The sequence below is a fragment of the Meles meles genome, chromosome 6 (genome assembly GCF_922984935.1).
Source record: "Meles meles chromosome 6, mMelMel3.1 paternal haplotype, whole genome shotgun sequence".
In the NCBI taxonomy this organism is placed as follows: Eukaryota; Metazoa; Chordata; class Mammalia; order Carnivora; family Mustelidae; genus Meles; species Meles meles.
The window spans coordinates 74,385,938-74,401,781 of record NC_060071.1 but is presented as its reverse complement, the minus strand read 5'-3'; the positions used below and the strand labels follow the sequence as shown (position 1 = coordinate 74,401,781).

Genomic DNA, 15,844 nt, shown 5'->3' with positions numbered 1-15,844 from the left:
CAAAACTGGGATGACTTCTGCTAAGTGTATGGCCTTCCTAGAACAGTACCCAGAGCCAGGTAACAACTTTAAACTTTGAAGCACTTTCTCCACCCATCTCCTGGATGTTTAATCATTACTGTTATGGACAGATAGGAAGGCGGTGAGCTGAGCAGAGCTTGCTTCTCCCCTTAAGCAAATGGAGACCTTTAATTTCCATCTTCCTTCCCACCTCACACAGCCCCTCCACTTAACAACTTCTGAACCACAAAACAAAATTTGATCTAATCTAGAGTTGGGAGCAAGAAAATGATAAATCCATCTTGAGGTTCTGGGTACTCTTCTTTCTCAAGCTTTTTCCTGGGGGACCCAACCCTGTGACTTTCATCCAGAGGGTTCAGCCTGGTGCTGCCAAGTGTTCTCACACCTTGTGTCCCAATTCTTGCATGTGTCCCAATCCTTGAGCTTTGAGGGGGTCTGGTAAATGGCAGGGATACTTGAAATGAGAAGCAGTAAGGGGAACCTGGTACTGGAAGGCAGAGCTGAAACATTTTTCATTCTCTGCTCATTGAAATGAAAACCGCTATTATTGCATCATTAGTGGAAGAGAGGAAGGAAGCTTCAGGATCATGATTTAAAATCTGACACTAGAAACAATTCCAACTCAGTAGAGGGAACATACCACAGAATATAGTATTTGTAACTTTCTGTCCCTGCCCACTTCCACCGATGCTATCAAAACTTGAACTAAAAAGATGGTATCCACTTTGCAAAAAGGCATTCTACCCCCAAGACCCAGAAACACATATCAAATTGTATTAATCCAGAATTCTTACACTTTCTCAGTCTGCTTTACACTGCCTGGGAGAGGGCTAAGTACATCATTATCTCTGAAAAAAGGAAGTATCTACAAACTCTTGTGTAAAGTTAAATGCCTCTCCCACATTTAAAGCATGCTGAAACTTCACACTGGTTTCAAGTTTGAGTGTCTGAAATGTTCTCATGGTAGTTCTTCAGAGCACACTGCTTTCCCTCATGCTGGTGCCCTGCAAGGGCCACGTTTCTGTCTGGAAGAGAAGCAGCTGTTCTTTTGGTCTGCCGTACCAAGCTTCCCTTAGGGAAACTGTTCTGAGGAGTATAGGCATTGGGATGATTTCTGAGTGTTTAAATGGAGATGGGCTTTTATCGTAAGATGAACTGGTGTTCTAAGATGGGTGAGCTGCACGTGCCCCTCCAGGCTAGCGATTCTCTAACTTAGGCTCGCAGCAGCCCCAAGAGGGTAAGGGAAGAGGGACTGGGAGATAACATCTCCCATCAATGTGGCGTCCAGCTTTAGCCAAATACCACTTACAGTATTTGGTGATCTTTATGTACAAAATATTTATATACAGCCTACCCTACCACGATGGAAGGAAGGGGCGTAATAATCACGTTGATGAAGATGAACGTGTTTATACTTACACACTTTAGGCATATGAAGAGTTTGGTGCTGGAACAATAAAATGATTTCCAGCCTTCTAATAATTATTCCCTAAGAGTTGTCTTCTATACATGCTGTGAAATTTGGTGCTTGGTGACCTAAGCTGCCAACTCCAGGCGGTGATCGGCACTGAACCTGGGCCTGCAGCAGTGCTAAAAAGGACAAGGGCAATGGAGCCGGGGAGAGCACATCTCCCTTCAATCAGTGGTCCAGATGTAGCCACATACCTCATTAGATAATTAGGTATTTGGCCACACACATACACACATGCACGCACGCACACACACACACACACACACACACACACATTTATTTACATTATGCCCTTCCAAGAGGAAAGGAAAAGATGTAATTGTGTTAATGAGGATAAAATAGCTTCCATTACATGCTTCAGGCAGATGGGGAGTTGTACTGCTGGACTAATTATACGATCTCTAGACTTCCAAAATTCTCTCCTAAAGAGTTGTCCTCTACATACGCTGGGATGGGAGCCCACATATCCTAATGAGTGATCTGACACTAGCATGGGCCTGTACGAGTCCCAAAGGGGAAGGGAGGTGGTCTGGGGAGACACTGTCTCCCTTCAATCAGTTGTCCGGATGCTGCCAAATATCTCAAAACATAGTATTTGGCAAAATGCATACAAATAAAAATATTTTATATACCTTATGCACCATCATGATGGATAGTAAGGGGTTAATCATGTGCAGGATTATGAAAAAGCTTCTACTTACACACTTTGGGCAAATGGGAAAATGAAGTCCTGGGCTAATTCAATGATTTATAGGGTCCCCAAAATGTAAGTTTATCTTCCAACAGTTATCTTTAATATGTGAATACTTACGGAAATGTCACCTTTCAAGCTACTTAAAAATATAAGTAATGATAAGATAAACTGATTAGTAATAAATATTTGATTTATAAACTCTATTACCTGTGACCCAACTATTTCACTAGCTAAAAATAGGGCTAAGTTTTGTTAATAGCCCACTATTTTGCTTTAATACTATCAACAACCACAGCATGGTCACCATCAAATTCTCTTTTTTTCTTGCTTTCTGCCAGTTTGTCAGGAACCGTGTTAGCCCCCAGTCCTTGGGGCTGCAGGGAACACTCTGTAGGACAGGATGTTGTAGAGGTGAAGGCAAGAAAGAGAATGAAAGAGAAAAGAAAGGAAAAAGTCTTCCTTGAAGGGCATGTCAGGGACTTGGCACTTATAATATATCTGCAACAAATCTAAAGGGACAGGAGAAAGACACTTAAGAGAAAGGTTCCTCCCTATAGCAACATGGTAACCAAAACGTGTACACAAAAAAGGAACTGTGTACATTCTACCCTGTGGTGTACTGATGAATGTTTATCAACCAGCAACGTAAGAGGGCAAACATCTGATTTGTAACATTTGCTAATTTTCATAGTAAAAGTACTCCCACCATGGCCAAGTTCAAACAACCAACAAGAAGCCCAAGACTTCTGAGTTGGGAAGAGATTCACAACAGCACATCATTAGACAATATTTCTGTCACACAGACACAATATAGATCTGAAGAATCTCAAGAGTAAAGAAAACTAAAAGTTAGTTTTGAGTATTACTTTTGTTTTAAAAATAAATAATTTTAAGTGCATGCTATTTAATTTTTAATAATGGCTGTATTTAATGAGTTTGCAAAAATTCTTGAAAATTTAATACTTGAGGGATGCCTGGGTGGCTCAGTTGTTAGGCGTCTGCCTTTGGCTCGGGTTGTGGTCCCAGGGTCTTGGGGTCGAGCCCTGCCTGGGGCTCCCTGCTCCCTGCTTGGCTAGAGGTCTTCTTTTCCCTCTCTCTCTCCCCCTACTTGTGTTCCCCCTCTCGCTGTGTCTCTGTCAAACAGGTGAATAAAATCTTTAAAAAAGAAAGAAAGAAAATTTAATACTTGGTAAGCCTGTATGAGTTGGCTCCAACATAACACCTATATGAGTAATAGGGAAGGAAAAATCAAATTGAAAACCACCAAAAGGTATTTACTATGTCTTTTATAGAGAGAGATATAGTCAAAAGCTAATTAAAGGATTTTGAGGGTTCAAAATCTATCAACATATTCTGCTCATTAATCCCTCAAAAAAATGTAAAATGTTGTCAAGAAAATGAGATGTCTCAAAGGATTTTAGAGATGTGAGTTCTTACAAATCAGGTAAAACAGCCAACGTCATGAAGGCTCTCCCTCCTAGCCAGATTCCATACGTTTTACAAGCTAACTGGAATAATACATGCATTGTTTTCCCATTAGCTTGCCTTACTACTATCGAGCAACTCAGGAACGCTCAGTCACTGACCACATTTGGACTTGGGCCCATCTTCTTCTGAGTCAGCACTCTCTTTAGCTCCAGGTGGAGGGAGGTCGCCTTTATAAGGCTCAGGATTTCAGACAAAAGGGAAAAGAGAAAGAGTTGGAAGGAAGCACGGGGAGAAGAGAGAAGAAGGGAGAGAGGGCGAGGTGCCTGAGGCAGGGTGCGGGTGCCACCAATGACAGCCTCAGGCACCATCTGCCATCAGAGGCCTGGGAGCTTGAGCCAAAGGCTGAAGTCCCAAGTTTCCTTAGTTGAGCATCATACTGTTGCAATGCTAGATGAGAAGCGACTGCACACAACCACACAATCATCTCAGCTGTATATTCACAGGCTTTGTCCTTAAGAAGACAAACATCTGGAGAAGCGATCATTCCCATTTTAATCCCTGATGTCTGCAAACGTCTGGATAGAGCATGCTGTATGGACAAATGTCTGTATACATAACGGGAACATTCACATTTCATTCGGTGATCTCGTCACACTAAAGGTAAAGCAGTAAATGCTTCTAAATTTTGCCAAAATGACTCAGTCGTATGTATCAGACGATTCTAAGGTGCAATTATTTTTGTTTTATTGAGGAATGTACTGTTTTAAAAGCCGCCCTGTTTCTAAAATTTAAAAATTTCCCATCACGTCTGGAAAAGTTTAAAACAGCTTTGTAAAAAGTTATCTATTAGAGTCATGCTAAAGATCGAATTTGTGTTGAATCATCAATAAAAGTAGGTGTGCTGATTAATTTTGCTGCCTGTAACTCTGCCTTGAAGACCGTTCATGGGTTACTATTTCAGACGTATTTGCTGATGTTGTATTAAAAGTATCATAATGCTGCCTTGCTTTCAGGAAGATGATTCCACTGATCTTCAAACAGTGGGGCATGTGCATTTAGTGATTTTTCTGGAACTAGGGGAGAATTTGTGCCAAGTTGGTCACATTTTCTCATCCAGTGAAAGATTGGCAATACTAACTTCTTATGTGGTCAGAAGAGTACTTCTGATGTAGTTAGCCTAACTCAAAGCTATGCATGTAAACAGAGATAGGCCTATATCGTAATCACAGTTACAAATATACGTATATACTAAATTCCTTTCAGTGATTTAAAAAAAAAAAATTCACATAAGAAAGCCAGACAACCCAATATGAAAGTGGTGAAGTAATTTTCAATTGCTGTTACCCACTAAGGTCTGCTGAGGTCCACTGGTACAAGTGGCCAGAGGTGCCCGTGAGCAAATGAGACAACTGCATATATTAAAAAATCCAAGATAAATAAGTAGTGCTAAAAAAGAACAACAATTACATGATTAGCTGGGTGGTTAACGGAAACGCACAACCTTGGGTAAAATGGTCCTGACGGGGAAGGAGAAGAGTTTTTGCTTGCTTCTTTTTCAATGGCCACCATGGTACAACTCTGTCTTCTCTTGTAGAAGTTTACCTTCGGTCTCCTTCAACTCGCTTTTTACGAACTAGGTGAGAAATAAAGACAGGAAAAAGAAAAGGTAAATTGAAGGAATGGTCCTTAAATTCCACCAACAACATTAATCACACTGAACAGCAATCCTACCTGTTTAAGGATATGGTTATCTTAAATTTCAATACTCAATTACCCAGTATATGATATAAATGGAAATTACTTCATGACCTAGTGTCTTGTGGAATTTACATTTTAAATAAAGTCATGTCTGATATTTGGGAACTTGAGTGTTAGAAATTTCTACGGAGTAGCAGGTCTGGTTTAGACCCATGAAACAGTGAACTTGTGAGTATTTCCATGTTCACTTATCCACAGCACAGCTCAGCCTCTGTGCAATCTGATCTCCAGCTGCCTTTAACTCCCCAGGATGACACATTTATAATCTATGAATGCTGCTTACCGCCTGAAGACCAGGAGGAGCTGCAAACAATGTTCTAAGTTTCTAAACCCATTTTATTTAAAAACCCCCAAGTATCAGCTTCCAAGGAAGGGATGATTCAGATGGCAGGCAAACTCAAGAGATCAAGGTTCCCCGATGGCCCATTCCCAGTTTCTGCAACCCATTTCCCCCTTTCGCCTCTCCACCTGTAGGCCTGTCAAGTGGGTCAGAAGAGGGTTACTGTAACCTTCCTCAATTTCGCAAAAAAGGTGCCCCGGCTGCAGTCCTGCTCTAACTCTCCACTTTAAATAGCCCAGCCCGCAGAACATGAGACGAAAGCTATTGCCCACCACCGCCACTCCTGGGCTCATGATCCTTTTTCCATTTACTTCCAGCCTCTTCTTTTGCCTGTTTCTTTTTGGTCCCCATGTTGTTCAGCTGCAGACTCTCTGCCATTCTCCTAATTGTCTTCTGACTGCTGTCTCTATCCTTCCCCAAAGCCCTGTTTGCGGGGCTGCCCCCTTCGCCTCATCCTCTACATCCCCACGGGAAGAAATGCCATATGCCTGGCCAGCCTCTAGAGGCCACACAACCTACCTCACCCGGGCTCAGCGTCTTGGCTGAGGATGCCTGGGCAGGGAGATGTGCATTTATCTTTACCTGCCCCTTCTGGTTCCAACTGCTGGTTTCTGTCTGGTCTACGACCCAAATCCTCCCTGTGGCCAGCACGCTTCTTGGTAAAACACTGTGCCCAGTTCTGTTCAAGGTCTAGCATCTGTCCCTGAACCTCAAACTGGGGACAGAGTTCTGCTATTGGCTGGCTGCTTGCCAAGTGACTGTCTGCTCCTCAATGTCCTTTTGCCATGCTGCTTCAGGTGACTGAGCTGTGCCCAGAACAAGCCTTCCCAGTCTGTCCCAGTCTTCTGTGCTGCAGTTGACCAGGATATGCCCCCTCTCATCCTAACAGAAGAAATGTCAAGGATCCTCAGCAAAGAGTAAGGAGCAGGAAAAATTAATGAGGGGCTAACTGAAAAAGCTACTTCTAAGTTTAACCTTTATAACATAGCTCCACTAGTTTATTTCACGTGGAAATCACCAAAGTATCAGACATAACTATATTTAAACCCAAGTGCAAGAGCAGAGTCAGGGGTCAAACATAAGTGAACTGGGAATCTCCATGTCACTGCATCCATCGTCTGGTGCAGATAACAACATAGGGTAATATGTGTAAGAAAGGAGAACCAAATACATAAAGAAAACCAAGCAAAAATCAAAGGCTGTCTGGAAAAAAAGAACAAACAGTTCTTGAGAGAATGTTACAATAAAACCGAAACACTGTGAAATTGATGAGAATTCCTATGATAATGTGACAATGTGCCTTTGATCCAGGGCTGACACAAAGGCCAGTGGAATGAGGTCTGTGAGATACGTGTCTGAAGTGGAGAAATAAACCGTCATCCTGCTCTTCTAATTGCTAACAGCACACATTAAGGCTGCATTACCCAGGTCATTATTCTTTGTGATGGCGGCTGCCACCCTTGTTCGAGGCCCTTGCTTGGTAAACTGATATCCAAACTTGAGGATCCTTGAATTCTCCTCGAGCATCTGGGCAATTTCCATCTCCACAGCCGTTCCCAACTGCTGCCTCTGGTTACAGGTGTGGACACAGACACAGGACGATGGGGAAGAAAGAGGAAACAGTTACTTGCATGGGAGAGATGGATAACTACTTGCTGGACAAAAAGGGAAAGGGGCAAAAGTCTCACATGGAAAGGAATAAAGTCACTGGAGATATTTTCTCCCATACAGTCACTTGAGACCTGCTCCTTGTCTAGAAGCAAAATCCAACAGACAGCCAAATCCGCTGGCATGCTAAACTGAAAAGACTAAGCAAATTATTTATGAGGGAAAAAATGATTCCACATGTAAAATTAAAGCAAAACTAAATATTCAGTGTTTCCAATTTGCCCCAGTTTCTACAGTTTAAACAAAGGTTTTTTTTTTCTTCTTTTTTTTTTTTTTTTAAAAAACAAAGGGTGTTTTTAAGTAGTTGAAACTGTCTTACAGCAATCAATACAATTACTGAATTTTCTATTCTGGGATCCATTTCCAAAAATAATTAAAGGTCATCAACCAGCTGGCCATTCTTTCTCACCAGCGTCTCAATGGGAGTTCCCGAAAAAACTTCATTGTGGTTTGAACCACAGCCACCAGAATTAACAAACACTGAAGGGGTTATTGGGCTGTAGAAAAATCCCCAAGTTTTTTAAGTTGGTGAAAAGAGGTTTCTTGGTTTTTTGTTTTTGTTTTTTTTGGAAGTTGAAATATAGAAGAAAAAATAATTAGAATTAAAAAGAAAACCCAGGGGCATATAAATATAGGAATTTAAAATCAAAATTTAACAGAAATTAAAATTCAATATTTCCATAATATATTTATTAAAAATTTTTAAATTAAAAAGTATAGGCTTACTTAGAAGAAGCACACAAGAAGTGTATAAAATACAAAAGCTCCCTTCCGCCAGTATTTTCACTCCCCATAGAGAAAGCCAGTTTGGCATATAATTACATATTATATGTAATTTAAAGACATTTTCTATGCAGTCAAATGTCTGCCTAATATGTACATGTATGCTTTTTCATATAAATGTATTATATGAGCATTTTGTTCTGAAACATATTTTTATTTTTCCATTTCTACTTGCCATTTCTACTATCCCAAACAATGTTGCAGTGAATTTCCCTTGCACATGTAGTATATCCTAGGACATTTCTGCAAGTGTGCCTGTAAGGCAAATTAGGGCTGGGCCCAAGAGTAAACATGTTTCAAATTTTGATACTTACTTACCCTCAAAAGTATGACAGATTTTTACTCCTACTAACAGTGTTTCAGATTTACTATTTTCCCTATGCTGGCCAACACGGGATATTATCAATCTTTCCCCGCTCTGTCAATCTAATAGGTGAAGATTTATATTTCACTTGTATTTATTTAATTACCTTAATTTGCATTTCTCAAATTATGAATAAGAACAATTACTTTTCTTATGCATCTGTATTTCTCTTTTTGAAAATACCAATCTCGGGCACCTGGGTGGCTCAGTGGACTAAGTCTCGGCCTTCGGCTCAGGTCGTGATCTCGGGGTCCTGGGATCAAGTCCTGCATTGAACTCTCTGCTCAGTGGGGAGCCTGCTTCCCCCTCTCTCTCTCTGCCTGCTTCTCTCCCTACTTGTGCTCTCTCTCTCTCTGTCAAATAAATAAATAAATAAATAAATAAGAAAATACCAATCTCTGTCATTTGTGTATTTTTTTTTTTACCAGCCCATGGTTCCTTTTTCTTTTTAGTAATTTGTAAATTTCTTTTTATTAATTTGTATCTTATATATTAGGAAATTACCCTTCTATCAAATGTGTTGTTAAGTTTGTCTTTTGACTTTCTTTTTGATTCTCTTTTCATTTCATACGGCTAAATTTGTATCAATCTCCTAGATTTTACATCATGTTTAGGAAGGCTCTTTTGATCTCTTCTATCAGAAAACCTTCTGATTTCTTCTATTTTATAATTCCATATATTTTCATATTTAAATCTTCATTTCATCTGGAATGGATTTAAGTATAAGGGTCAAGATAGAGCCCCAACTTAATCTTGTTTCAAAATGCTAATGAAATTGTCCCACTATCTTCTACTTTATCCTTTCCTCACAGGAACTTCGCTACAAAATTCTCAGGTGTACTTGGATGTGTTTCTGGAATCCATTTTTCTGCCAAGTCTATTTCTGTGCCAGGATCCTGCAGTTTTGATTGTTTATTATATTTTTATTATATTTTAAAATATAGCTTTTAAATTTGGAAAATTTAAGTATTGAGTAGATGAAGGAGAAAAGTGTAGGGAAAAACTTTTGTGTTCTGGGTGAGTCCTAAGGTTTAATTCTTTGCTCCTTTTCTTTCTTTTCACCCAGCAACCTGTCAAACCAGTCTCTCCCCCAAGAAATTAACAAAATGTGGTATTTCCAGTCAGACAATAACAACTCTGGGTATCCAGTTTAGAGCTTAGCATTCCAGGCTAATAGGAGGGAGAGGCAGCAAAAAAGGGATCCTGATCTCACAGTTCCATGAACAACTTTAGCTTACAACATGCTTTAGAACAGTGGGCTGTGCTAAAGATTGAGACCTGAGCTACGGTTGGGGCCCCCATAGCTATGCCCTATGCCCCTGGAATGAGCCAAGTAGTGCTATCCAAGGGCAGAAGGAGCTCATGGTGGATGTGGCTGATCGGGAGGGATGACATAAAAGTCCCTTTACTACCCCTCACAATTCTCACGCCTTCGGAGTCCTGTGCTTGGGTAACATGCAGGATGGGTTTGCTGCTGGCTATGTAAGGGATGTAGGAGCTGCAGAAAAGCATACTGGGGAGGGGCCGAGAAATGGAGGGGAGAAAGTAATGTAACATAGGGCATCTTTCTTTCTCAACCTGAGTCTTTTTATTTGAGGTCTTTTGCGTTATATAAACCCAGGGCAACAAATGGAGGTCTAAATTTCTTATACTTTGTTTGTTTCCTCTTTATAAGTCACTAAATACAAAGGAGAAAGGGAAATAAAAGTTTAAGCATAAATTTCTTGTTTTTTTTTTTAAATGACCTTTTTTGTTTACTCAAATTTATTTAGCAGTTACCCATCTGTTTCATTAATATGCGTCACCGATTGTTCCTCTCACATGGGGCATCTGATTAAATCATTACTTATTTACCTGGAGCCTAGCCACGGCAGCCTGCCCCAGTGACGGGTTCTTAGCAGGCCTTCACTTCGGTGCAGCTGCCCACTCCAAAGGATGCTAAATTGGTCTGAGCTGCCGAGACCAAATGGTCTTACAGATTATTTTATTTCAAATCCTTCATTACACAGGTGAGGAAACTGAGGTCTACTTCTAATAGCCTATGAGTCAATAAACAAAATTTGGATGGAAATCAAGTTCTGACTCTGAATTCCCTCTTTCTTGGAATAAAGCAAAGAATTTTTCCAGTTGCTCTAGAAAGTCTCAATCCTCTTACTTATCACAAATGTAAAGAAGCTATTTCAGAGGCATATTGGGGAATAAAGTGGAAAAATGACATGCTTCCATCCCAGAGGACTGAAGAGGGGTGACAAGGTTGACGTAAGGAGATTTAAGACAGCAAATTCAGGCTTTGTATTTCAGGATCTTCTTCACATGCATTATGAAAAGCTGCTCTATTCTCAATGTTTGGGATTCCATCTCATTCATCAGATGTCAGGTTGCCAGGTTTAGCAAATAAAAATACAGGACACTTGGGCACCTGGGTGGCTTAGTGGGTTAAGCCTCTGCCTTCAGCTCAGGTCATGATCTCAGTGCCCTGGGATCAAGCCCCACATCTGGGCTCTCTGCTCAGCGGGGAGCCTCCTTCCCTCTCTCTCTCTGCCTCCCTCTCTGCCTGCTTGTGATCTCTCTCTCTGTGTCAAGTAAATGGGTGGAATCTTTAAAAAACAAAACAAAACAGGACACTTAGTTAAACCTGAATTTTGATTAATAACACATAATTTCAATAAATAAAAACAAATATATATATTTGTATATATATATATATAATATAGTGTGTCCCAAATATTTCATGGTACATACTTATACTAAAAATCATTTGTCATTTATCTGAAATTCAAATTTAACTGTATTTTAAATGGCCATCTTAGCCAGGTGGTATCTTACAAGAAATCAGGAACACAGTATCTGGAACACTAGGTCAGATATGGGGTTTCATCATGACCTAAACCAACATAAGAAGTTAAATACACGTATCCACCTCTGTCGTAGATGTCCTGGAAATAATATGCTAAGAGCTCATTTCACTTCTTCCTAATACTAGTTCATTTGGTAAATATTCCTGAGGTATCACTGCTTTTCTCTCAGTTCATATTTCTCTCTGGCTCATTTCCCCACTCTCCTACTCCCCGACAAATCCTCTTCTTCAATGTACTAGCAGCTGGACACACCACAGGGTAACAGCTTTGAGCTTCCTGAGGGTGTATGGCTGGGTGTGCATAGCCCCTTCACATACTGTCCTTTGGGAAAGTTGCTTTGGGGATGCATCCTTTCTGGGGAGGGCGAAAGGAAAGGAGCACGTGTCTTCTGTATGTCCCCCTGCTCTCCCAGCGGCAAGCCTCTGGAGGAGTGGAGGGGAGGAAGACCTGCACTGCAGTAGCCCACATGTCCTCATTAGCAAAAAAGGATAGTAGAGCTATTCATGGGACCTATTCATGGGGGGTTTCCAGACTTAAGGAATAAGTCCTGGGTAGAATCTATCTGGGTAGAGTCCTGGGTAGCTCTATCAGCTGTGAGACTGGGGAATTTCCAGACACGAAGGGGGCACTCTCAGCAGGCGCTCCCCCGACGGTCCCTGCCACCACTCCATGGGAGAACTGTTCCATTGCAGGGCCCTTTCTTCCCACTCAACAGTGTCTAGGCCTCTCAGAATCACTGAGTCCCATGGCAGACAGTTCCCTGTATGGAAAGGGGCAGGGCACAGCATCATGCTGAGAACTGAGAATTGCCATCCAACAGCAGAGCCAGCTGAAGGCTGCAGAGCAAGTAGAAGCATGGCAGGCAGATGCTGGGAAAAGGCCTTCGGGATTTGGGGGGATGTGGCCCTAGGAACACGCAGCTTGCTTTGGCTGTTGATGGGAACCTGAGACACTGCAACAGAGCTGAGACTGTGACTGCAGTGTGGGTGTGGCCTGCTCCTCTAAGCCAGACCATCTTCTAGAACCTGGATTCATCCAAACAGGCTCGACAGCAAGCCCCAGACTGCAGGAGTCCAGTTCTGCTTGTTTTTTGTTTTTTGTTTCCCCCTACCCCAGCTCTGGCAACCTCCCCCTGAGAGCAAGGAGTCTGTTTCTGGGCATGGCCCATCTGCTTTCCCCCCAAGGCCACAGCCCCAGTGAGATACAACAGCAAGGCTGGAACAGAACTGGCTGAGATTCCTGGTGGGAGGCAAGGGTGGTGATGGCTGTCAACATTTCTGGCCCCACCTCCTGTCTCCCCTGGTGTCTGACTAGCTGAAGACTGGGGGAGACCTGGCCCTTTCTGTCTTACCATATGTCATATTTTGTTATTGACATGTGCTCCCACACACCCTCCACCGGACCCGAGATGTTGTAACTTACAGGAAAGCCAGAACATCAAATTGAGTCACTTTGACTTTGACTTTGAACTCACTGTCGTGTGGCTTCCCAATTCACATGCACCCTGTGAGTCATACCTGGTTGTCGATCTTGATCTCGGTCAGGGTGTCATTCTCTCTCAATGCCTCCACCAGGGCCAGGATCCCAGTCCCAGTGATGAAATTGGATTCGATGTTGAGGCTTTTCAAGGTCTTATTCACTTTCAGCATATCTGCAAAAGCCTTATTATGCAAAAAGTAACCATTAATCCTTCCAAAAATTGATTTACTGAACTCCCCAGTCCCAAATTAAACACAAAAGTTTTTTATACACTTAAAGAAAAACTTATTTAAATCAAACTAAGAATAATTCAGTCCAGCAGCCCAAACTTATGAATTTTGTATACCTGCAAAGCAAAAACAAAAAACAAAAAATCCTGGCATAGGATTCCAAAGTGTTGGGATGCCTGAGTGGCTAAGTTGGTTAAGCGGCTGCCTTTGGCTCAGGTCATGATCCCAGGGTCCTGGGATGGAGTTTCGCATCGGGCTCCTTGCTCAGTGGGGAGCCTGCTTCTCTCTCTGCCTCTGCCTGCCACTTTGCCTCCTTGTGCTCACTCTCTCTCTCTCTCTCTCTCTGACAAATAAATAAATTAATTAATTAAATTTAATTTAAAAAAAGGATTACAAAGTGTTTACCTTTGTTGGGTAAGGACATTAAGTAAAATCCCACTACCATCTATTATCATTATCAGTTTGTTTTCTGGTGTGTGTGTGTGGGGGGGGGTTCTGTTTTTTGCCTTTTTTGTTTTTTGAGAAAAAGACACTTATTTAACTATTTTTAAAGATTTTATTTATTTGACAGAGAGAGAAATCACAAGTAGGCAGAGCAGCAGGCAGAGAGATGGGGAAGCAGGCTCCCTGCTGAGCAGAGAGCCTGATGCGGGGCTCGATCCCAGGACCCTGGGATCATGACCTGAGCTGAAGGCAGAGGCTTAACCCACTGAGCCACCCAGGCGCCCTGAGAAAAAGACATTTAAACATTGGAAGGAATGTAGAAAGGACATGATCTCAGAATTATTTTACTGTTGACTAGAACACTTTATCATTGACTAGCATGTGGCACTACTGGTTTAGTCATAGTGTTTCAGGTCATCTATAAATTAGAATTCCTCAAAAATAACTTTTGGAATATAATTACCATCCAGAGTGGCAAATCCACTGGACACTTCTAGTTGAAAACAAGAGATATATACATGCACCTGCCTGTTCCCCTTACACCCAAAGTTTGCCACAGGCATGAAGGAACGATACCATTTTTAAGTGACCGAACTCTCACAGTGCAAGAAAAACAAAAAACAGAGGGCCACTACCTTGAAGAATTGCTGAAATACAACAAAAAAGACAAAAGACAAAAGAAAAAAGACAGACTGCTAGAGAAATAGCCACCAAAAAAGCTGTTGCTTGAGACACCAGAGATAAGTGCCAACCAGGGCATCTCATTAAAGAACTGTCTTAAAAATGGACTGGGGGCACCCGGGTGCCTCAGTGGGTTAAGCCTCTAACCTTCAGCTCAGGTCATGATCTCAGGGTCCTGGGATCAAGCCCCACATTGGGATCTCTGCTCAGTGGGGAGCCTGCTCCCCCCCACCCCCCGCCTGCCTCTCTGACTACTTGTGATCCCTCTCTCCCTGTCCAAAAAAAAAAAAAAAAAAATCTTTCAAAAAGAACAGACTGGAACAGCTAGAGCAGATGGAAAGCACATCCTCCCTGCATCTTCCTGGAAAAGAAACACCTGCCAGCACCACTGTCAATGAAAACCTTCCCAGCAAGAGCCTCTCGTGAGGCTAAGACCTGAGATGGAAAGTGTACAGAAACAGAGGCACCTTCACACCTCACATCAGATACGATGTGGGAGAAATGGAGAGGAGAGGCAGCCATGTCCAGGAATGAAACCCTGGTTGGAAAACCAACCTCATGGAAGAGAAAAGTCAAGTTAGCAAATAGGACAATATGCCATAGAGAGAACAGAGATTATTCAGGGAACAGAAACAAATGTAAAATTTCTAATTGTTATTCTCCCTCTTCTTTCCCACCAAAAAAGAAAAAGAAAGAAAATACACTGTACCCATAAAATAAATACTGGCTATTGTGGGGAGAAAAAAAGAGGAAATTGAATAAGAAAATGTTCTGAGAAGTTCAAATACTACATTGAAATAAGGAAAAGTAATGGACATCCAGAATTACAAAATGAGCATGGCTGAAGACCAAGTTGGTGAGTAAGAACATAAATCTGGGGATATTCTTGAGAAGGTAGGAAGTATGAGACAAATTAAAAGGTATGGGGGAAAAAACATAGAAGTTCAACATTCATTTAGTAGGAGGTTCAGAAGGACAAAAGAAAAAAAAAAAGACAAGAGAAGGGAAAAAAATTAAATAGGAAACAAACTTCCTAGATTTGAGAGTTATGAGTCTTCCTCTGAAAGAACCCACTGGATGCTCGGGCACAAACATGAAATTTCAGAACTCCAAGGGAAAAGAGAGAGTCCTGAAAGTTTCTAGTAAGAAAAAACAAGTTACTTACAACGGAACAAAACTCAGACCAGCATTAGTCAGTAGATAGCAAGGCCCACAAAAATGGAGATTTACACATTTACATAGCCAGGTAATTGTAAATACTGGTGAAAAGTTTTAAATTTTTGTAATTAATCCATATACAAAACATAGACTATAAGGGCATAAACATATATAAAGCTGAAATATGTGAAAATAATGGAATAGCTACACTTTGGAGAAAGAAAAAAAGAGAGGGATGAAGGCAGAGTATAGAATCGCTCTCAGCTTTTCTAATGGAGAAACAAAAATTACCTAAGATGATAAATCAAAAACAAAAAAGTATGTATATCAGGGGTTTTCTACTCTGCCTGCATGTTAGAATGATCTAGAAGCTTTAAATATATAAACCACCCCAGATGAATTAAATCAGAATCTTGGGCTGTAGCTTGGATTGCTATATAATTTTTTAAAGATATTATTTATTTATT

The 15,844-nt window shown here is 41.3% G+C and overlaps 1 protein-coding gene across 1 annotated transcript in view; it reads right to left on the bottom strand.

The window, feature by feature from the left end:
• Window positions 1-3,294: 3,294 nt before the first annotated feature.
• The window catches only part of TMOD2 (tropomodulin 2), a 49,182-nt gene continuing 36,632 nt past the window's right edge, over window positions 3,295-15,844 (bottom strand). The window contains exons 8-10 of the mRNA XM_046008786.1: window positions 12,903-13,046; window positions 7,137-7,281; window positions 3,295-5,247 (exon numbers count right to left, since the gene is read on the bottom strand). Coding sequence (XP_045864742.1) covers window positions 5,213-5,247; window positions 7,137-7,281; window positions 12,903-13,046 — 324 coding nt within the window. The 3' untranslated portion in view covers window positions 3,295-5,212. The remainder of the gene's footprint in view (window positions 5,248-7,136; window positions 7,282-12,902; window positions 13,047-15,844) is intronic.